Source organism: Balaenoptera borealis (assembly GCF_965194805.1).
Source record: "Balaenoptera borealis genome assembly, chromosome: 2".
NCBI lineage: Eukaryota > Metazoa > Chordata > Mammalia > Artiodactyla > Balaenopteridae > Balaenoptera > Balaenoptera borealis.
The window spans coordinates 65,634,454-65,658,533 of NC_138867.1; the positions used below are offsets into that span (position 1 = coordinate 65,634,454).

At 38.1% G+C, this 24,080-nt stretch overlaps 1 protein-coding gene across 1 annotated transcript in view; it reads left to right on the forward strand.

Moving 5' to 3' along the window:
- MSH3 (mutS homolog 3) overlaps nt 1-24,080 on the forward strand; it is a 182,291-nt gene that overhangs the window by 53,173 nt on the left and 105,038 nt on the right. The window contains 4 exon segments of the mRNA XM_082375445.1: nt 1,963-2,069; nt 4,668-4,782; nt 10,175-10,259; nt 13,037-13,146. Of these exon segments, the coding sequence (XP_082231571.1) occupies nt 1,963-2,069; nt 4,668-4,782; nt 10,175-10,259; nt 13,037-13,146 (417 nt within the window).

A 24,080-nucleotide genomic window follows, 5' to 3' on the forward strand; every position in this document is an offset into this window, starting at 1 on the left:
GCATTCTAAATTAGTAGGAAAAGATGGAATGTTTTATAATGATGCTTGATCCTTAATTGATAATCGTATGGAAAATAAAAGTGTATTTCTAACTTCACACCATCCCCCAAAATAAATTCAGGTGAATTAAATTTGAAAAGCAAATCTTAAAAATTTACTCAAAAATAAGAAATAATTGAACATTTAAAAACAGATACGAAGAAACGAAATTGAGCTATTTGTAGTGAGGTGGATGGACCTAGACACTGTCATACAGAGTGAAGTAAGTCAGAAAGAGAAAAACAAATACCGTATGCTAACACATATATATGGAATCTAAAAAAAAAAAGGTTCTGAAGAACCTAGGGGCAGGACAGGAATAAAGATGCAAACGTAGAGAATGGACTTGAGGACACAGGGAGGGGGAAGGGTAAGCTGGGACGAAGTGAGAGACTGGCATGGACATATATACACTACCAAACGTAAAATAGATAGCTAGTGGGAAGCAGCCGCATAGCACAGGGAGGTCAGCTCGGTGCTTTGTGACCACCTAGAGGGGTGGGATAGGGAGGGTGGGAGGGAGGTGCAAGAGGGAGGGGATATGGGGATATATGTATATGTATAGCTGATTAACTTTGTTATACAGCAGAAACTAACAACATTGTAAAGCAATTATACTCCAATAAAGATGTTAAAAAAAAATGTCCATCTTCATGTATAAATCTTAGAAATATAATTCTGAGTGCGAAAGCAAGTTGTAGAAGGATAGGTGTAATAAAGTACTGCTTATATGAAATTTAAAACATGAAATGATACAGTGTATTGTGTAAAGATGCTAAAATATATTGTGAAGTATAAAAACATACATGGTGCTAATATACACCAAATTGAAGGTAGTGTTTTCTTCTGAAGATGGTAGATGAATATGACTGAAGAGGGACGTGTGCAGGATACACCTGTATCTGTAATTTTTATTTTTAGATAAAAATATTCTAAAGCAACATGTGGCAACATGTTAACATCAAGTGAATGTCCAATAGTAACGAAATGGTGGAATAAATTATGGCTTTTACATACTATCAAATATTTTTCAGCCATTAAAAAGAATGAGTTGTAGCTAGGTCACTTTATATGGAGGGATTTCCAAGAGTTATTATTTAGTGAAGAAAAGAAGATGCAGGGAAGTTTGTATAAAGTCATCCCCTTTTTATAAAACAATGCATGCATGAGTAGGTGTATATGACAAACTTACGTATGACCATATGAACATGAAAAAAAATGAGGAAGGATTCCTCCTAGGCTGTTAACAGGGGTTGGGAGTGAGGTGATTAGGAAAGGAGAGGAGGGGAGCGGAGGGGAATGGGGAGTCAAGCAAACTAGAAAATGGAAAAGACAATGCACTACTAGCGTGGATGATGATTTGATGATTTTGTTTATGTACTTACATGATCATTTATGTATATACACACACACATATATGCATATTTTTTTAGAAGTGTAGAACCACTTATAGAAAGAGTGAGAGTTGACTTAAGGGGAATTTACTGTATTTGACTGGAGGCTGTGGTAGAAGAAATGGACTTATTAGCATAGTGCCAACCAAAGATGCCACTTCAAAGAAATTAATGATGTATTCTGTTTCTAGTGGATTTAAACAATTGATGCAATTAAATTGATGCTTTTCCATTTTTCTCCCTTTTGTGTTTATTAAGGTAACTGACCTTAATTTTAATGAGTTCTTAATAACAATATATATAAAGTACTCACAGTGTGCTAGGTGATATAAAATACCAGTAGTAAAAGTAATAATATTTTATGAAATGCAGCCTTTTGACAGGGAAACCTTAGCTCTTTGTCTCTTTTTTTTCAACTTGGGAGAGAATAAGGAATGAGTCTTATTTATTTTGGTCAGGTCAAGGCCTAAATACAGATAGTGCAAGATTGTGGATAATTGTTTTTTAATTTTGCATTTTTTTCTTTCAGCGTGCGGGATGACAGAATTCGAGTAGAAAGGATGGATAGCATGTGTTTTGAATACAGCCACGCTTTCCAAGAGGTTACAGAATTTTATGCAAAAGACGTAGTTGACGGTAAAGCTAAATATTTTATACATGTTAGCCATGTGTCCTCAAATTTAACTGAGTTGAGATTTGGATAAAGGTGCAAGTTTGACTTAAACTCTAATGGAAACTAGATAGTTATTGATTAATAACTGGTCAGAAGCACAACTGCAGCTGCTTCTTTGTAATTATGACCATTTAGTAACTTGATGTTTTTGACATATTCATTGGAGTGTAACAAGTTAGTTACTGAAGAACCTTCCTTTTTGCTTCCTTTAAAAGATAGCCCATGATTTTCCTGCAATTTTATAAAATGTCTGGGTAAATCTCCTAATGAAGGCTAGCATTTCCCAAAATTGATGGCCAGAATTAAAATACCAGAACATTAGTGACAGGGTCTTAAGATGTTGGATTACCATTGTTTGTCTAATTCACGTTTTCTCAGCCAAGTATGTGTTTGGTTTGGTCTGTACCCCTCATTCCTGCCAGTCCAGCTTATGCTAAGATCCAATTTTATCCCCTATCACAAGCTGCAGAGCTTTCACTGTTAGACCAGCCTCCCCCAGCTCCCTCTTAGGCATCAATGTCTTGTTGGCATTTCTTTCCCCATCCCTTTTAATCTCATGGTGTCGGCCAAATTGAATCAAGCGTCTGAGAGTGTAACCCACTTATAATGGCAGTCCGAGATATCACCAAGGGATCATCATCTTATGTTCGACTAAAGACAAGACTAAGTCACGAAACTATCATAAGCCACTCTTGGCATCAGATTCACTTAGAAGGATATAGGACAGAAAATCCAGTTTGCCGACAAGACGCTGTTCCTCTTAGTGGGAGGAGTACTCAGCAGTCTTTGCAGCAGTCCACAGAGTCATTGGGCGCTTAAAATCCCCTCCCTCCTCTAGTGACTGCTCAGTTGCAAAGAAAGCAGACTTTCATCAGGGGGATGCAGGATCTGCCCTGGCTTAGAAGCCCCATGCCCTATAGGAAACCTTATCTCTTGCTGGAATTTCTCCAAAGGACATGCCAAGTTCAAAAAGTCAGTGTACTCAAGGAAGGCCAAAATTCTGGAGTCAGGTATTTATAATTTCCCCTAGTTCAGATGCAGTTTACTGATTTCAGGTCATTTTTACCATACGCAATGCTACCTCATAACACAGTGGCACTTCATCTTTGTCAGGTTTCCTGGGGAACAGAGCTAGATGGTTAAAAGATGAAATTCTCAGTAGAAGGGAAAAGAGTTTTGTTAACTCGTCATTTACACCTTGGTTTTATAAAAAGCTATAGTTGAAAGTAATATATTTTATATTACAGATTCGTAGAGGATATCTTGTAATTTTTTCTAAAGGTTATAAATACCTACTGCAAAGAAAGTTAAAACATAGTTGTGTGTAAGGAAAAAAGTACAAGTCCTTCCCCTCAAATCCTTAAGAATTTTTTGATGTACAGATCTACACATAAACATACATATTTCTATGTATTTGTTTAATATAACGTATTTATTCTTTCAACTGATTTTTATTGAATGCCTATTTAAGGCATTTTATGTACTGTAAGGAATTAAACAGACAAAAATTCCTGCCCTTCTGGAGTTTACAGTCTAATAGGGGGAGGTGTACAATAAAATAGTGTTTAAAGGTGATGAGTACTATACAGAAAGGCAGGGAAGAGGTGAATTTTTAAGTAGAGTGGTGAAGGAAGGCCACACTGAGAATGTGGCAATTGAACAAAGATTTGAATGAAGATTAAAGGAGTTAAGGGGGAAAACCACATGGACGTGTGAAGGAACAGTGTTTCAGGCAGAGACAACAGTAAGTACAACAAATCTTAAGTGCTTGGTGTGTTTAAAGAATATCAAGGAGCCTGGGTGCTGGGACAGAGTAACTCAGGGGGAGAATATTAGGAGGTGAGCTCAGAGATGAAAGGAGATGGAAGGCAGGTTGTGTAGGGACTTTTAGACCCTGTACTAACTTGTGCTGCTTCTCTCAGTGAGTTGGGAAATGTTGGAGGATTTGTAAGCAAAGTAATCCAGTTATGTGACGTACATTTTAAAAAGGATTCCTTTGGCTGCTCTGTTAAGAATACCCTATAGGGCACAGGGATAAAGGTGGGAGACCAGATGGAAAGCTAGTGGGAAAGTCATTCCCATTAGTAGGTGCATAATAATCTGGATATACTGAAATTTATTTAAGTAATACTTTATTGATGTTCAATTAGGTTGTGTCTAATTTTTTAAGAGGGAAGTAGTATGGGGATATATATATATGTATAGCTGATTGACTTTGTTATAAAGCAGAAACTACTAGAAAAGATTTTTCAACTCACTTTCTGGTATACACATCTTTAACAAGCACTTTGGAGTATTTCTGGGTCAAAGGGGATGAGCATTTTACACTTTGAAAATAGTTGCTCTGTTGCTCTCCAAAAAAGGGTCATCCACCATCAGAAAATGCCCTTTTCTCCGTACCCTAGGTATTTGTAAACTTCTGTATTTTTCCAAAGGGAATTTTAGGAGATAACGGTCTAAATTATTATTTCAAAAATCATAAACTAAATTTTATTTAACTTAATGTTTGTTTTTAATAATGAATAATAACTTTAATGAAGGTGTATATTCTGTTTTTTTAGGTTCTCAAAGTTTTTCTGGTATCATTAACTTGGAAAAGCCTGTGATTTGCTCTTTGGCTGCCATAATAAGATACCTGAAAGAGTTTAACTTGGAAAAGGTGCTTTCCAAACCCAAGTAAGTGATTTCTCAAAAATAAAAAAAGGGTGGTGTTATATTAAAAAACATTTCTTAAATTGAATTTGGTAAGTACTATTGAATTGAATTTTGGTAAGTACTAGGTAAGAAGTTTACCTGCTCTGGATAGAATATTCTGCGGCAAGAATGAGCTGTGTGGTATTGTTGCTAAAGAATATTAAAAATATTAATTGACATGAATTAAAAGAAAGCTTAAGAATTCTGTCAGTTGGTATTCATGATAACTATTGAATGTATTATAGTGTTGACTACAACACTATAATATAAAACTGTGCTTTATACTAATGCACAGTTAATTGAGAAGTAGTATTAAGAAGTGGTATTGAAAAGCATTCATAAAACTTCATCACCTTTCTTATTCTTGGTTTCAATTCTTATTTCACAGACCATAAAGTTGAAGATAAAGAGGACAGCTACTAACATAGACAGCTTTTTTTTTTTTTTTAATTTATTTATTTTTGGCTGCACTGGGTCTTTGTTGCTGCACGCGGGCTTTCTCTAGTTGTGGCAAGCGGGGGCTGCTCTTTGTTGCAGTGCACGGGCTTGTTGCAGAGCACAGACTCTAGGCGCACAGGCTTCAGTGGTTGTGGTGCATGGGCTCAGTAGTTGTGGCTCGCGGGCTGTAGAGTGCAGGCTCAGTAGTTGTGACGCACGGGCTTAGTAGCTCCGCGGCATGTGGGATCTTCCCGGACCAGGGCTCGAACCCGTGTCCCCTGCATTGGCAGGCGGATTCTTAACCACCGCACCACCAGGGAAGCCCCTTATAAACAGCTTTTTAAAAGAGTAATTAACTTTGTAGAGTTGAGAGATTTAAAAGCTGGCAATTGACATTCTAGGAAAATGCTAGTTTAAAAGCCAGTGGAATAAAAAAAAGGGTAGCAGAATAATTTTCTTGCCTTTCCATATTCTACCTTCACTAGCCCCTTATCTTTGGCTCTCTGAAGAATTACCCTATATCATATCGATCCTGGGTAAGCTACTTCCTGTTCTGCAGAGGTGGGGTGGACAGATAGGAGCTATCTCAGTAAAATATCATTTAGTACCAAGATTGGGAAATCCTTGTCTATGTCTATTTTAATCCCATCCTGAAAGCAATACACTTCCAAGACTTCTACCCAATGCCCTAAGTATTTTGAGGTATTTCTACTCTCTTTAGTCAGAGAGCAAACTATTCTAAGCCCTATGTGAACCCTTGTTCGTCCTACTGTTTCTTGTGGTTCTTTCCCTGATCCCATGTGAGGTCCTCCGCATATTTAAGGATCAGTGCTTGGCCAAAGACTTGAGGGGACCCTTCTGCATCTCTCTGTATGCAGCTCTGTCATCTCTGGCATTCTGTCTCACAACTTCTACTTTCTTTGGTCTCTCCAAGGAGTTAGTCATAGTGTTTACCTCTTTTGTTTTTCTTCTCTCAGGGATCACAGTTCTATGCTGCCTGATGTCCAACTGCCCGAAAACAGTTTTAAATGTATATATATATATATATATATATATATATACACACACATATATATAGTGTGTATATATATATTTGTATAATTTTCTAGTTGTGGTTAAAGGACAGTACTCATGCATTTAATCTTTTACGAATGAAAGCAGAAGTGAGGTGCCATGATTGAACACCATAAAAAAACAACAGAAGAGGGAGATGTGTAAAGTAACATCAGCTATCCTAAAAAATGTCTGTGTTCTGAAACTTCTGGAAAACTAATTTTCACTTAAAAATTATCAATGGGAAAAGAACCAAATTGAAATCCCGTATGAAATTATAATAAAAAAGAATAAGGAGCAGGATAATGTCCTTACAGAAAGTGAACGCATGCCAGAAAGACATGCCCACAAATTAAATAAAAACTATAACCTACTACTTCAAAATGAGCTAAAAGGAAATGATGCTAAATGTGAAAGGACAAATGAGAATAGATGAGAAATAGGAAAGATTTGAAATGAGGTGATAGGATTTGAGAATGAACTATATATTAAAGAAAAAGATCAGTTTAGGAATAAAGAGTAAACTAGAAGGAATACAAAAGTAAATAAATACAACAGAGATACTTTTAAGAGAAACAGAATTTGAAAAGAGAGAGATGCAAGAAAAGATTAACATGGCAAACCTGATGAGCCAGCTATCCTTAGGAAACCCTACATGCAAGCTTGACCCTTGACTGGCATCTGAGACCTTGCCTTTGGGGAGGGTTTCCAGCATTCTCTGGTAAGAATGGCTCACTGTGCCTAAATGGTTTCTGCAGACAGTATGCTTTATGCTGAACACCTACTTGTTTTCTGGGAGCTGGAATTTTGGTACACGGTAGGGAAGAGGTGCCTATGCGAATACAGCCCCCAGTGAAAACCCTGGGTGCTGAGTCTCTAATGAGCTTCTCTGGTGGATATTTCACACATGTTGCCACAACTCACTGCTGGGGAAACTAAGTACATCCTGTGTGACTTTACCAGGAGAGGACTCTTGGAAGCTTGCCCTTGGTTTCCTCTGGATTTTGCCTTATGTACCTTTTCCCTTTTCTGATTTTGCTTTGTATCCTTTCATGGTAATAAATCATAGCTGTGAGTATGACTATATGCTGAGTCCTATGTATTCTCCTAGCGATTCGTTAGGGATGTGTTATACACCCTTCTTCTTATTTTCTTCTTTAATATGCATACTGGCAGCATTTAGGAATGCAAAGATATTTGTTTTAATTGCAAATAAATTAGAAGTGAATCTACAATAAAACAATTTCTGTCATATGATACAATTTATAATTCATAAATTAACCATCAAAAGGTTAGAAAAATGGTGAATGTATGAACTCTGAAAACTACATAGAGAACTATTCTCCACTATAGATTTCATATGTAATGTGGTAGGGTGTCTTTTTTTTTTTTTGGTCTGTTTTCATTTTCAAATAATATTAATAGTATTTAAATAGAATCTTTGTAAGGGGTTGATCTTTCACATGAGGTCTACACCTTTGCTGCCTTTGTGTAAATCAGAAAGATTGGTTTTTGTTTTTGTTTTTGTTTTGTTTTTCTTTAAGTAGTATAGGAATGATGTAGAATCTTAAATTTCTTTGGCAATTTTCAGCAAGAACATTTTTCTCCCATTATAAAACTTGAGGGGAAAAAAAGCATCCTTTGTATTTTTGTTGTCTGAAATATTAATGAAGTATTTTCCCATGTTACTTGGAAGATTTCTGTGGAAGTTCACACAGGATGAATGCTAGCCAGGCATTGTTTATAAGGTTTATTTCAAAGCACATAAAATTTGGTTTTTTCCAAAAGGATAAATAATTTAGAATTGCTTGATCAGTGATCATATACTGTCGAATTCCTAAGGATGCTGGCAGATATAACCCTGACTTCAAAAGTATATATATAATTCCTAATGGAAATAGACACTGACAGAAGGAAATTTCTTTTGTATTTGTAAGGAAGAGTCAGAACTCCAGAGTACATTATCATCCAAACATATGGGAAACCTGAAAGCATAGTTAGTTCTTATAGTTGCTTGGTAATTATCATTCCACAGGAATCAGTCTAACTTAATATTGCCCAGTGGTTGATCTCTTTTATTAAGATCAGTGCAGATGTCCATGCTGCCGAATTGTGGGTTCTTGATGCCAACTAAGCATCCTTCAAGAGTCTGTGTCTGATTAAGGTATTCAGGTGTTCATTAATCACCCCTAGGTGTAGGTTAAACCTGTCAAGAACAGGGGAAGTAAATGACTTTTCTTTAAACACATGGGAACTGGTTAGATAGCAACTCAGAGTCCAGGCTAGCAATACTTCCAACTTGTATCTTTGACCATGAAGGTGTGTGAACATCTGTCAGTTGTACAGCAAATCACTGCCTAATTGTTTCTTCCTGAAAATAAGGCTTTACATTTTATTACCGTCTCTGGGTGTTTCACATACATTTCTAGGCTTTATGACTCAAAGGAAACCAAACAAACCCAAACTGGCCTCCCCATAGAAAGATGGCAGACCTTTGCTGAGCATATACTTTCTGCTAGGCTCTGCAGGTGCTGCAAAATGTATAAGACACAAAGAACCCATGCCTCCAAGGAGCTTAGCTCTATTAATGAGGATAGCAGAAGAAGTTAAATTACTGTAATGCAAGGCAAATTAAGTTCACGGTTATAAGAAGGAGAGAATGGTCTACACACACCTACTATCAGTGTTGGAGTTGCTTCCCTCTAAAAATCATTAACAAGTCATCCTTTGGAAGCTAGGTCAAACCTGTCGCAGGTAAATTACACTGCCAGGGGACAGTGTTCAGTTACTAGGCAACATTCCTAATATGCAGTAAGTTATTTCTTTTTCAGGGCTCTGGAACCTTAGTTGTGGGAGTCATCTAGAAGTGGAGGCATCTCTCAATGAGCACTGGCTGCTTGGGCTCTGATTTTAGGCTCTAGATTCCTGGATGAAAGCTTGCTTCCATAACTGGCTTAGGAAGCTGGATTTTATTTACATCTTATTTCGGCCATGATGAGGGGGGTTAGTTTTATGATGCAAACACTCATGCTTTCCCTCCAAATAGTTTAGTGACTTGCTGTTATTTTTCTTGCTTTGAAAAATGAGCCATCAAATCTGTAAGTGCTGTGGACAGAAATGTCAAAGGACTGGCTTATAAAGGAAATTAATTACTGGATTAGTAATGCATTGATTAATATACTTTTTAACATGACAGACTAATAAGGACAAAATTTGAATTGTACATACATTTATTAATCACATTGAACTCAATAGTCAAGTTTATTTGAAATTTATTGAATTTTTAATCTAGTTTGGGATAGTTACAGGGACATATGGAGAATGTGAATTCTTTGAACTTAAGGAAGTAATTTCTACTTTTTCAGTTTTATACTCTACTAAAACAGAGCCACATTAATTTGTGGTCTTAATTATAGAGTAAATAACATTTGCACATACCGGAATGTTGATTAAAAGCTTTTAAAGTGTTTGTCAGGATGATCTCATGCTAAAGAATAAGGAGGACGTTTTTAAGTATATTGACATATTTTTCTAGCAAATTGCATAGCTTTTCCTGAAGAGACCACCACTTGCTCTGCCAGTGATAAAAGACTATGTTTGGTTCTATTACTGGAAATATAAAAAAAATTTTAAATTGTTGGTACCATTACTTCCCTTCCTAGTTCTTGGTTTTGGTGTGACAACAGCTGTCCTTTCACAGCAGTTTACCTAACAGCACCCAGCGTCGATAGCAGATACTCTCATAATGAATATTCTTTTTGGCTTTTTTTGGTTCGATTTCCTATCGCAGGAAATCATGTTACTGGAGTATTTCTAATGCCTAAATTAGTTTTTCTATTTCTTTATGCACTTACATCATGGCTCATATTTCATTCTTTTACAGGAATTTTAAACAGTTGTCAGGTGAAATGGAATTTATGACAATTAATGGAACAACATTAAGGAACCTGGAAATCCTTCAGAATCAGGTCAGGTAAACATAAGGCCTATTAGATTCAAAATAGTTTTGAAAAAAATTTTGGGATAAGATAGCAGTCTGTTCTTAGGTATGCAGGTGAAGACAGTGTTGTCTTCAGCTGACAGCTCTGCCTGACATCTGCTGGTAACTGCAGTGCTCACTTTTTTTGAGAACCAAATACATGAAATACTTACTTGGGGGTTACGTTGGGAGCTATAGAGCTGTGCTTTTTAATGATTGAAGCAACATGTCCATCCTGATAATTTCTTTATCGAATATTTCTTTGGAAAGGCATCATCTTTGGAAATTAATGTAAAGTGGATTTTTTTGGTCTGCTTGGTTATGTTTTTTCTACATACTTTTAACTGATTGTTGAAATGTCTGCAGTCTTACTTCATTATCCAGCATATAAAACAAGTTTCTCTGATACTCAGTTTGTTTGACTGTAAGATGCATAATATTCCACTTCACAAACTTCCATCATTGTTTACTTGCCCTTTATTGATGAATGAGAAGGATAATGAAGACATTAAAATTATTACTTTCATGTATTAAACTATCACTTGGAAATGTAAGATATTATATTGTAAAACTAATGTTATTATACCATAAAGTCACAGAAAGAAAAAGCAGTTCCAAGTCATTTGAGTAAGTAGTGGAAAAGCTGAACCATCTGCTGTGAATCACTAGAACTGCTGTGAATTAAAGTAAATGCTGAATTTATTCTCCTGACTCCTGGATTTGTATATTGCTGTCTAGTTTCTCTCACTTGGTTTCTCCCTCTGCCAGGTTGTCCTTGTATACTGGGGTCAGCCTTCCTTTTATGCAATAACATTTTTATCATGTCACTCTGTCATCCGGAAGTTGAGCATATTTCCCGCAAGTCTTTCTCATCAACTCTGTCTACATCCCCGAGGTAGCAAACAAAAGGTCATTTCTGGGGTGAAGAAGAGCCCACAGTCAAAGCCTGCAGACACAGCCCCAGTATTCCAAGATTTCTTTATTTCTGCCACATCCTCCCTGTTCACCTCCTATTACAGTGGAGTCAGTTCTGAAATCAGATTCCTAAGGCAGAAATCATCCATCATCAGAATACCCTCTAAAATCCCTTTCTTTATCAGGACTTGGGCCCTTGTAGAAACAGAAGCTGAGAATTAGCATCTTCTGCTTGTCTTTGTGCTTCGGCTTTGGCCTGCTTTACCATAGAGCAGTGGAAAGGGGTCATGAGGAGGGAGCTGGCTGTCAGGGAGAGCAAAGGTATAACAGGACTCAGGTCTCCCCCACCTCTCCCTCTCTTGTCTGAGCCTGCTTCTCCAATGATGCCAGGTAATTAGAGAACGATTCCCCTCCACCGTACTCTTCCTGGGACCCTTTACTGTGGTCCAGGCAGTCAGGCTCTCGTCTCAGGAAGGGATGGTGCAGTCACTGATGCGGATTCTCCTCAGGTCTGCTCTGCCTGCCCAGCTCGTCCTCAGGGAGCCTTCCATGACCACTGTAGTTTCCGTGTGTGCTCTGCTTTAAACTCCTAAGGCCTGGAGAGGTTATAGCACACTTTTTATAGTTGATTTCTGCCAGGTGGCATTGTGTCCTCATTAGGAGTCTTTTCTCCCACACTTGGATGTAAGTGCCCTGAGGGAGGGACCATGTCTTAATATACCTTTTTTTTTTTTTTCAACTATTTTTCTTTTTTAATTTTATAGCTACTTTCTTTCTTTCTTTATTTATTTTTTGGCTGTGTTGGGTCTTCGGTTCATGCGAGGGCTTTCTCTAGTTGCGGCAAGCGGGGGCCACTCTTCATCGCGGTGCGCGGGCCTTTCACTATCGCGGCCCCTCCCGTTGCAGGGCACAGGCTCCAGACGCGCAGGCTCAGTAGTTGTGGCTCACGGGCCCAGCCGCTCCGCGGCATGTGGGATCCTCCCAGACCATGGCTCGAACCCGTGTCCCCTGCATTAGCAGGCAGATTCTCAACCACTGCGCCACCAGGGAAGCCCATGTCTTAATATACCTTTGCCAGTTATTCTACTGAGCACACAGGAGGTATTCTGTAAGTACCTGCTCGTTGATTTGAAGGAAAAGGAAAGAGTAAAAAAAAAAGAAAAAAATCAGGTGAAAACAACTTTATGTTCCAAATAGAACTAAACCTATTATTAGACATTTTGTACTACAATGAAACCTTGGTAAAATTTAATACCATCTCCAGTTAATTGTATAATTTTTTTAATGGCTTAACTTTAAAGTGGCAAAACATAGATAAATATTTGCTAAGGATTTAATAAAACAGACTAAAATCAAACCCTTCAGGGGTACAGTCCTAGAGTGCAGTACAGGTTCACTTCTCTCCTTAAACTTGTTCAGTGTTGTCATGAGAGTATCTGTCTTTAGAATGGCAACTCTTAGGTAGTGGGAGGTACTGAACTGCCAAAGGAAAATGAAATTATCTTCACTGTGCTTTCCAAGACAGGAAAGGATGCAGTTATATTTTTGAGATGTTTAGGACAAACATTTCAAAAGAGACTTCTCAATAATTTATTGTTAGTTAACTAAAAACAATACATAGACTATATCTTTCTTGTGTAAAATATCAGTACTTTGTGTATATAAGGATGTGTGTATGTATACATTCATTCATCTGGCATTAAATGAACACCTGTTTTGAGCCCTGTTTTATGCTAGGGTGTAACATTTAAAATTGAGATCTATGGAATAATGAGGACGCATGAACAGCTAGCAGTTTTGGTACAAATACAATCATCTAGCTAATAAACCTTGTTTTCTGGTCTTTTTTAGACTGATATGAAAACCAAAGGAAGTTTATTTTGGGTTTTAGACCATACTAAAACTTCATTTGGGAGACGGAAGTTAAAGAAGTGGGTGACCCAGCCACTCCTTAAACTAAGGTAAAAGGAATTGTCTTTTGTGTGTTTAATCTGAACACTGTTTTCAATCAGGGAAGATTTTATTTTGTATCTGGCAATAGACTATTATCGGGAAGATTTTTTTCCTTATCCCTAAGAACGAGTCTGCTTTCAGTTGGAAGACATGGGGTCTGCCCGGAGAAAGTGAGTTAACCAGTAAGTTTGGGTCATCAGTAGCATAAGGGTGTAGGGAGAGGGAGGCTGGGGAGATGGGGCACTGCCTTTTGTTGAGGGCTTTGAAGGCTGGGCTGAGGAGCTGGTAGCCAGAGGAGGTTAATCCAGTGATTCTGTACATGGGACTGATCGGATCAGAGCTGGCTTGTGTGTGGGAGCAGACAAAGTGGCCATGGATGGGGAACAAGTTAGCAAGTTCACGGAGAGGTTCTGAGGACCTGAGCTAAAGAAGTAACAGTAGGAATCTGAAAGAGGGCTTAGATGGGAGATGTTTAAGAAGGTAGGATGAGTAAACTAGGTGTGCTTTCAGGGAAGGTAGGTGAGTCTGGTGCCTAAAACACAGTGGTTTCCAAGCTTGTCTGCACGTTGGAATCACCTGGGAAGCTTCGAAATACTTAACGCCTGTATCCAACCCCCAGATATTGTGATTTCAGTGGCCTCCAGCGTGGCCTGGGAGTTGGAATTTTTAAAAGCTCCCAGATGATTCTGACATGCAGATAGATTTGGGAGCTGTGACCTATGCCTGTCACGTAGTAGGAGTCCAAATAATGTTGACTGACGGACTGAATGAATGAATGCTAATATTTATTGTGCTTTTACTATGTACCAGTATTTAATATTCAGAATCATCCTCTGAGGGTGGGTCCTTGAGATGAGTAAACAGATTCAGAGAGCTTCAATAACTTGCTTAATGTTTCACAGCTGGTAGAGCCTAGATTTAAAATCAGCATTGAATCCATCTTGAACAGCTTCCCATATGGACGGACCAGAGAGAGTGTAGTGCTGGTGCTGTTAGTGGGCTCTGTCAACTGAGTCAGTCCCACTAAGGCTGCAGCTCACCACCCCCTAGCCCACCGTGTTCTCACCTTTGCAGTGGTACAGTACCTCCTCACAGGGCTGCTGTAAGGAATAGAATGAGGCAGTAATCTTCACTGCCAGTTCTGAGCTCTTTATCATGTAGCAAGCACTGTGCTAGGGGCTTTACGTGCATCGTCTCTTAAACTGCACAGCAGCCTCACTAACGGCTGCATCTTATGCTGTGCTTAGTAAACAGCCATCTTTGGCAAAGGATAGCGGATGCCGTTACCGTTAGTCCTAAGCTTTAAGATACTGTTCTGATGATGATTGGTTACTAAATCACTTCAGCTTTTAGTGGGTCATTACGATTTCTTTTCTTGACCATAAAGACCTACGGACAGGGGAGACTGACTAGGTAAAGAAGGAATTCTGAAAATGGAAGTGTCTACTTTGGTTCAGTATTCAAACGAGATAAAGATACCTCATGGAGCAAAAGCAGACAAGATGGCTTTCTGTAGATAGTCTGCGGACAGCAGTATAAGGGGTGTTGCCTTCTGGCTGATAGAAAGGCATCTAAAGCATCCACATTATTCTTATTATTTTATTTGGTTGGTTGAGATATTCAACAGAAACAGACTTGCTAGCAGACTTTTTCATGCAAATTAAATTTTTTATTTCTGTTGTTAAATTTGTTTTGTATAAACAGGATTAATTTGAGATAAATTCAGTAGACCATGTTGTATGCTCTTTAGGGGCTGATCATGTACTCTTTGGGACCCTCCTTTCCCAGAAAGGCTGAGAGAAGGTACTCCATGCATTGAACTCCAGTGCTTTCAAGTATGAACTTTAGACCAGCCTAAAACATATATAGCTGAAAACAGGCACACAAAAACTTCTTCCTTTGCCATTTTTATTTTAAGTCATAGTTTTAAAACTTTAAGCTTCCTAATCCATTAAAATTGAATTCAGGGACTTACCTGGTGGTCCAGTGGTTAAGAATCTGCCTTCCAGTGCAGGGGATGAGGGTTTGATCCCTGGTCAGGGAACTGAGATCCCACATGCCGTGGGGCTGAACTCGTGTGCCACAATTAGAGAGCCTGCACGCCACAACTACAGAGCCCATGCGCCACAACTGGAGAGAGGCCCGTGCACCGCAACTAAGACCCAACACAGCCAAAAATAAATAAGTAAATATTAATAAATAAAAATGTGTTTATAAAAAAAAATTGACTTCCAAAGAATTCCAGTTATATCTTAATTGCACTTGCCATGTCTTCCAAACAAATACCTAGAGAAAATCTTCAGCTGATTAGTCAGTAGTTCAGCTATATATTTATTGTTGTTGTCGTTTTAGTACTAACATTAGGTGCCATGCATGCAGGCTAATATTCTGTCTCTGACATAGGCAGCCAAAGGTTAGTTTAGGGCCTAGTTTTCGTCTATAGTGAGATCATACAACAAATAATTGGTGACAAGGGAGCTTAGCAAGATATAAGGTGGATCTCCCAAAGTTCTTCAAGAGCCCATTATTTGTCAGTCATCCATGAATCCTCTTAAATCCTTTAGGATCTTTTTTATATTTTTAGCCTATTTTAGCTTCCAGGGCAATCACACAGTTCATAAATTCAGGAACAAGTGTTTCAAGTTTCAGAGGATTTTCCACTCCCACTACTTTTTATTCTATAAAATGGCCTCTTTGGTGCAAATTTTTCTAGTGACTTTCTAGAAAGTCTAAATGGCTTTTACCCTATACTTACTGCTTCAAAGAATTCACTTGGGTTATTGAGGTCAGATGTTACTCTACTGAAACCACATTGGCTTTTATAAATAGGTTATGCTTTCTTATGTGTTGTGCCCCATACGTTTTATCAGTTCTGTAATTTTAGGCAAGAAGATTCTTCAGTGTAGGTCTCTGGCTTCTTATAACTGAATGCCGTGTTGGCAAGCCATTAGTCCTAAGACCTTTTAAAATTAAATTATATTGAATTCATTTTTTTCAAGATTCCATCTTTGAATTTCTTCTGCTTCTTTTAGTTGATATGGTCTTGTCAATCTTTTATACATATACCATAGGTACTTTATTGGTTTTGTCTACAAGCCCCAAAATGCAAATTCTGCTTGTAAATAGTGACTGGTTGGGAGGGGGGAGGGGCAGAAAACTTTGAAAAGTGTGGGATGACTATCTAAAATGGTATTTTAGGCAAAATATTAATTTCCAAGGCAGATTTGGTCATCTTAGAAGAGTATTCAAGATTCAGTAACTTACCCTATATTTTGAAATATTAAGCAAAGGTAACTTCTGAGTTTTCTCCATGAGTACCTCTTCTTCTACCTGCACCTTAAGTGTTGATGTTACCCGTGGTTCTTTCCTGGGGCATCTTCTTACTTTCAACACTACTTAGGATCTTATCTGTGACCATGGCTTCTCCTGTAACTCATGTGCTGATGACTTTGTCTCCATTATCTCCCGTAGCTCCAGATCCACACATCCACTACTGTGTCTCTGCCTCAGGAAATGTTTGACATGAATATGCAGAACAAATTGGAAATAAGACATTTCCTTCAGTGAGATAGTGATTTCTTGGAAATGCAGCTCTGTGTGTGTGTGTGTGTGTGTGTGTGTACATGCGTGTGCAGGTGTGCACACACACTTATAGAACAGCAGATTATTAACCACAAAGGGAACCTGAGAAATCAGTTCCTCCCCTTCTAGTGGATGAACTATTTTGATCAATGATGAAAACGTCTCTCTGCAAGAAGTAGTATTATATCATCTTGCCTTTTTGTAAAATCACTTTTTATGAAAGGCACTCAGATGAAAGCCTTTTCATGAAAGACTTTTTATTAAGGAAACTAAGCATCTCCATGCCTCCGGTATTGCCCTTCTCTGTTTCTATCTGCATTACCCAAAGATGATTTTTTTAAAAAAATGTATATCTGATTATGTTTTGCTCCCTACTATTTACAGTTCTCACAGCACTAAGGTGTGATTTATTTCTGGACCTTTGTACAGTCTGTTCCCTTTTTCTAAAGTGGAAACTGCTCATTTTTGTCTCCCTCCTAACCTGCTGGCTGCTTTTTCAAAGTTTCCTTTGCTCACTGTTCATCTTCTCTGTATCTTTTAAATGTTGGAGTTCCTGAGGCCTGAACCTTAGGAGCTCAGCTTTCTTCCTTCCCTTATCCTTTCCTCCCCTTCTCTTCTCTCCAATGAACTTACCTATGCGCATGACCATAAATATCAAAATGTCAGTGATTCTCAAATTTGTATCTTTGGTCCTTACTCTCCTCTATTCTCCAGGCTTATATATTCAACTCAGGCTCCTAAACACATATGTGTATCACAGGCATCTCAAACTTAAATGTATTCAACCCTATTCCTCCTCCTGGTTCCCTGTCCCCTCCACCTAATGTGTTGCTTGGGCCAGAAACCTGGGAGTTACTCTGGACATTTCCTTTTGACAACCACATCCAATCTAATACTAAGTCCTATTGCTTTTACCTCTAAAATATATCCAGAGACTGTGCATGTCTTGCCATCTTGACTGCAGTCAGTCCCACTTGGACTGCTGCAGTATCCTCCTAACGGATCTCTTTTTTGAAAATAAAAGCTGAATCATGTCACTCCCCTGCCTTAAACTCTTCATTGGCTTTCCATTGTGCTTCAAATAAAATTAAAATTCTTAAACATGGCTGTTCTGTCTGACTCTCCTGTGCATTCATGCATTCATTGTCGTCTGTTCACTCTGGCCTTCCTTTAGTTCCTGAGCATCCCAGAGCTTTTTCTCTTCTCGTGGTCTCTGCATTTACTCGTCTCTCTACCTAGAATATTCTTTTCTTGCTCGTCAGTTTTTACACAGCTAACTGCTTTGTTCTTTAGGTTTTACCTTAAAGTGTTAGTTCTTCAGAGAGGTTTTCTCTGACCTCCTAATCTAAATTATGTTCTTCGTATTACTCTTGGATAGTGTATAGGACTTATTATGATTGATATTTGTTTATCAGTGTTTGTTTAATATCTGCCTGTCTCACTCAACTGTGTGTTTCATTTATAACAAGCATTTGATAAGTATTTTTCCCCGTGCTCATTTTTCTACATTTGCACTTTTTAAACAAAATATGTATTATTAATGTCAAATACATGTAATGTAAAATTTATCTTAATCATTTTTATGTGTACATGTCATTAAGTACAGTACATTCATTAAGTACATTTTAAGTGTATTAAATACATTAGTATTTTGCAACCATCACCACAGTCCATCTTCAGAGCTCTTTTCATCTTGCAAAACTGAAACTCAGTACATATTCATGAATAACTTCTCATTACTCCTTTTTCCTAAACTCTGGCAAACACCATATTACTTTCTGTCTCTCTGAAGTTGACTATTCTAGGTACCTCATATAAGTGGAATAATACAAGGTTTGTATTTTTGTGACTATCCTACCACTTAGCATAATATCTTCAAGGTTCATTCATGTTGTAGCATATATCAGTATTTCTTTTTTTAAATTGAGGTATAGTTGTATAGTTGATTCACAACATTATCACTGTGTTGTATACCTGAAACTTATATAATATTGTAAAACATAGTGATTGAATATTTTTTTAGATTATATTCAATTTAAAGTTATTACAAAATAATGGCTATAATTCCCTGTTTATACAAAATATCCTTGTTTATTTATTCTATACATAATAGTTTGTATCTCTTAATCTCATACCCCTATCTTGCCCCTCCACCTGTCCCTCTCCCCCTTGGTAACCACTAGTTTGTTCTCAATGTCTATGGAGTCTATTTCTGTTTTGTTACATAAATTTGCTTGTTTTATTTTTTAAATTTCACATATAAGTGATAGAGTAGAATATTTGTCTTTCTCCTTCTGACTTATTTCACAAGCATAATACTCTCTAGGTCCATCCACATTCTTGCAAATGGCAGAATTTCATTCTTTTTTATGGCTGGATAATATTCCATTGTATAAATATACCACATCTTCTTTATCAGTTCATCTATTGATGGATATTTAGGTTGCTTCCATATCTTGGCTATTGTAAATAATGCTGCAATGAACATTGGGGTGTATGTATCTTTTTGAATTAGTGTTTTTGTTTTCTTCAGGTATATACCCAGCAGGAGAGTCGCTGGATCATATGGTAGTTCTATTTTTAGTTTTTTGAGAAACCTCCATGCTCTTTACCAATTTACGGTCTCGCCAACAGTGTGTTAGGGTTCCCTTTTTCCATATCCTCTCCAACAATTGTTATTTGTAGACCTTTTGATGATAGCGATTTTGACAGGTGTGAGGTGATATCCCCTTGTATCACCGCAATATCAATATCCCCTTCTATCAAACGCAATGATTTGCGTTTCTCTGGTGATGAGCGATGTTGTGCATCTTTTCATGCGCCTGTTGGCCATCTGTATATCTTCTTTGGAAAAATGTCTGTTCAGGTCTTCTGCCCATTTTGGAATCCGGTTGTTTTTTTTTTTTTTGATATTGAGCTGTATGAGCTGTTTTTAATTAATTAATTTATTTATTTATGGCTGTGTTGGGTCTTCGTTTCTGTGCGAGGGCTTTCTCTAGTTGCGGCAAGTGGGGGCCACTCTTCATCGCGGTGCGCGGGACTCTCATTATCGCGGCCTCTCTTGCTGTGGAGCACAGGCTCCAGACGCGCAGGCTCAGCAATTGTGGCTCACGGCCCCAGTTGCTCCGCGGCATGTGGGATCCTCCCAGACCAGGGCCCCAACCCATGTCCCCTGCATTGGCAGGCAGACTCTCAACCACTGCACCACCAGGGAAACCCTGAGCTGTTTTTATATTTTGGATATTAGCTCCTTATTGGTCATATCATTTGCAAATATTTTCTCCCATTCAGTAGGTTGTCTTCTCATTTTGTTGATGGTTTCCTTTGCTGTGCAAAAGCTTTTAGGTTTAATTAGGCACCATTTGTTTATTTTTGCTTTTATTTCTTTTGCCTTAGGAGACAGAGCCAAAACAATATTGCTACAATTTATGTCGAAGAGTGTTCTGCCTATGTCCTCTTTTAGGATTTTTATGGTTTCAGGCCTTTCATTTATGTCTTTAGTCCATTTTGAGTTTATTTTTGCGTATGGTGTGAGGAATGTTCTAATTTCATTGATTTACATATAACTGTTCAGTTTTCCCAGCACCACTTACTGAAGAAACTGTCTTTTGTCCACTGTACCTTCTTGCCTTCTTTGTCATAGATTAATTGACCATACATGCATTAATTGACCATGGGCTCTCTATTCTGTTCCATGGATCTATGTATCTGCTTTCTGTGCCAATATCATACTGTTTTGATTACTGTGGCTTTGTAGTCTAGTCTGGTAAGTACTTATTGAATGGATAATGAAAAGAATGACTCATTAAAGTCCTAACCCAGACTCCTCCCTTGAGAAGTCCTCCTTCTTCTCCTTCCTCCTGCTATAGAAACTTATCTCCTCTCAATTATGTCCTGTTTCTTACTACTCCACCCCAAACACACACATAGAATACACTGGCAGCTCATAGTACTTTGAATATAACAGATGATTAAGAAATTATGAACAAATGAATCCATTTGAAAATCTTAGGGTTCTCACTAGGCTTTGAAAATAAAGGCAAACCTATATAAGGGAAGTTTATTTTTCTAAGAAAAACTTCTTGATTTTAAAAGAACCTTAGAAGCAGTTTTCTTTCATGTGATTCCTTGTTTTAGTGCCACAGAATTGGTCCTGAGAAATCATTTCTTCTCTTTTAGTGGAATAATTGCTTGTTCAGGTATGAAAACATTGTACTTAACAGTGGAAGAAATGGTGTGGCGACATCTTGCATTCTTGTCAAACCCCTAGTGGAATTAGAATAGATAGAAGTTGATCAGAGAAAGTCATGTGACTTAGTAAGGAAGCCAGGCTGGGTGACAGGAAGGGGCTATCATCCACCTCAGGCATAGCTAGTTTTAAGTATCATGTAAAAAGGTCTAGCTCATAACTCTAAACACATCTGAGTCAGAATTTATTTGCTTAGAGATATTTGGGGTTAACGTGATTTTCATATGGCTCTTAAAGACCATACCTGTAGAATCTGAATTACATAATTGGTGATTTAGACAGTGTATTAGTTTACTATGGCCGCCGAAACAAAGTACCGCAAACTGGGTGGCTTAAATGGCATAAATTTGTCTCACAGTTCTGGAGGCTAGAAGTCCAAGATCAAAATGTCAGTGGGCCTGTGAGGGAGAATCTGTTCAGTGTCTCTCTCCTAGCTTCTGGTGGTTTGTTGGCAGTCTTTGGTGTTACTTGGCTTGGAGATGTGTTGTCTTTTATCTCTGCCTTTATGTTTACATAGTATTCTCCCTGTGTACATTTCTCTTCATGTGGCATTCTTTTAATAAGAATATAGTCAAATTGGATTAGGGGCCTACCCTATTCTAGTATGACCTCATCTTAACTAATTACATCTACAATAACCCTATTTCTAAGTAAGGTCATATTCTGAGGCACTGAGGTCTTCAACATATATTTTTTGGGGGACAGTTCAATCCATAACAGATAGGCTCAATTATTTCATATCTTTCCTCCTCTCGGCATGGGCAGATCAAATGTACACATCTCTGGAATGGAAACAAGTGTTTTGATTATTATTTAAATGTATCACACGTTTATTCAGTATCTGAAGTGAGGTTGTAAAAACAATGAATTTTGTAAATTGCAAACATTATGCAATTTTGCTCCTATAGTACAGTATTCTGAAAAATCTTTCATCTCCCTTACCTTTGAAAAACATTCTGGATTGTATCTGCCCAGGTGAAGGTATTTATGCAAATGTTAGATTGATTTTAGGGATGAAAAGGAAACATTTTTTTTTTTAAAAAGAAAGGGAAATGTTTTGGTAGAAAGGAGCAGACGTCCAAATCTAAGAGTTGAGGAAAGAAGAGTAGCCAAGGTGGGAAGAGGGAAGTGCTGAGGCTTGAGAGGTGAGGTCTGTTCCTCTGTAAACTAGTCTCTATGTGGGGGAAGCAGAAGATGAAAACTCAAGAGGATCATATGAGTGGAAAGAAAATGGCAGAAAGGGAAACCAGTGTCTAACTGTGCTGCATTTTTCATCTGTGTTATCTCTGTTCTTTCAACTATCCTCAGAGATGGTTACTGCTTCTATTTTATAGATGAGAAAAACTGACACTCAGGTTCATTAACCGAGATCATCCAGCAAAGCACATAGGGGCATGTCTGAAAGCACAGTTTTGGAGTTAATGAGACACTTGAGCTTGAGTTCTGATTCCCTCATTCAGTTGTGTCACTTGGGTCAAGTTATGAACTTTTGTACACCTCAGTTTCTTTACCTGTAAAATGGGAATTGCATTACCTACCCCATAGTGGTGGTGTGAGGACCAAATGAGATGGTACATATAAAGGATTACTGTGGTTCCTGGCATCAGTTGTGCAGTCAAGAAGAGAGCTGTGGGCTTTGTGATACCAAAAAATTGGAAGCAACCTAGTTATTAGTAGGGGAATGGAAAAATAGTTATCTGGTCATACATTAGAATATTATATAGCAGTTAAAATGAATGCCTCAAGTCTACATGTTTCAATGTGGATAAATCTCGTAAAAACAATGTTATAAAAGAATACATAGAGCACAATAACCATTTATCTGAATTTTGTAACACATTTGTGTTGTTTAGGGGTTCAGACATAAGTGGTAGAAATATAAAAAGAAGTAGAAGGGATATTTACTAACATCAGGAAAATGGTCACTTCTAGGAAGGGAGGAAAGGGAAAGAAATACAGCTGGGGTAGTGTTTTATGCGTGTTTGCAATGTTTTATTCTTAAAAAGTAAATAATATAGAGAATATAATACATACACACACACACACACACACACACACACACACATATGAATTTTTTAAATGGCACTGCTACCACCCCTTCACCACCATCCTAATCAGGTGAAAGTGAGATTCAAACCCAAGCCCATCTCTCTGGAAAGCCCATGTTAGACTTGAGAGCATCTGTTTTCCACCACATATTGTTTTAGAAAGATGGGAAGACAGTCATAAGATGACCTGGCTGGGGGCTTCCAGTGGTGACGGGAAGGAGGCTGTGTGCTCACAATGTCAGTTGTCCAGTATCTGTCCTGGTCAGTTCTCCTGAATCTGGTACTTGCCTGTATTTTATCTTTTGCCCGTAGCTGTAGTCAGAATCGTGAGGAGAATTTTCAAGGACCACTGGTAAGGAGGTAGAGCCTTTGTGTGAGTCCCTTCTCAGAATGACGCAACCATTAGCATTTGAGCACTGTTATTGTATGTGGTTGGGCTTGGATCACAGCCTTTCTCTTTTATTTAATACTTTAACTTGACTAAGTCCTGGGAATTTAGGAAGCTCAACTTTCTGTTCTGATTGACCAAGTGCACATTAACACTTAGTAGTATAAAATAGTTATTTTAAACATTTATTTATTTTTGGCTGTGTTGGGTCTTCATTGCTGCTTGCGAGCTTTCTCTAGTTGTGGTGCATAAGCTTCTCACTGCGTTGGCTTCTTTTGCTGCGGAGCATGGACTCTGGGCGCACGGGCTTCAGTAGTTGTGGCACGCAGGCTCAGTAGTTGTGGCTCGCAGGCTCTAGAGCGCAGGCTCAGTAGTTGTGGTGCATGGGCTTAGTTGCTCCGTGGCATGTGGGATCTTCCCGGACCAGGATCGAACCCATGTCCCTTGCATTGGCAGGCAGATTCTTAGCCATGGTGCTACCAGGGAAGTCCCAGATAGTTATTATTAATTTTGTATTATTTAGTGTCAATGACACAGTGTTCCTACTCTCAAGGAGTTTCTAATCTAATTTGGTCAAGGTGTAATCTAGTGAGGAGAAGGAGATGCAAGTGATGGAAACTCTTATACCTAAAATAAAATGCTTGCTACTCACTGTATAGCTCAATAACATAATTA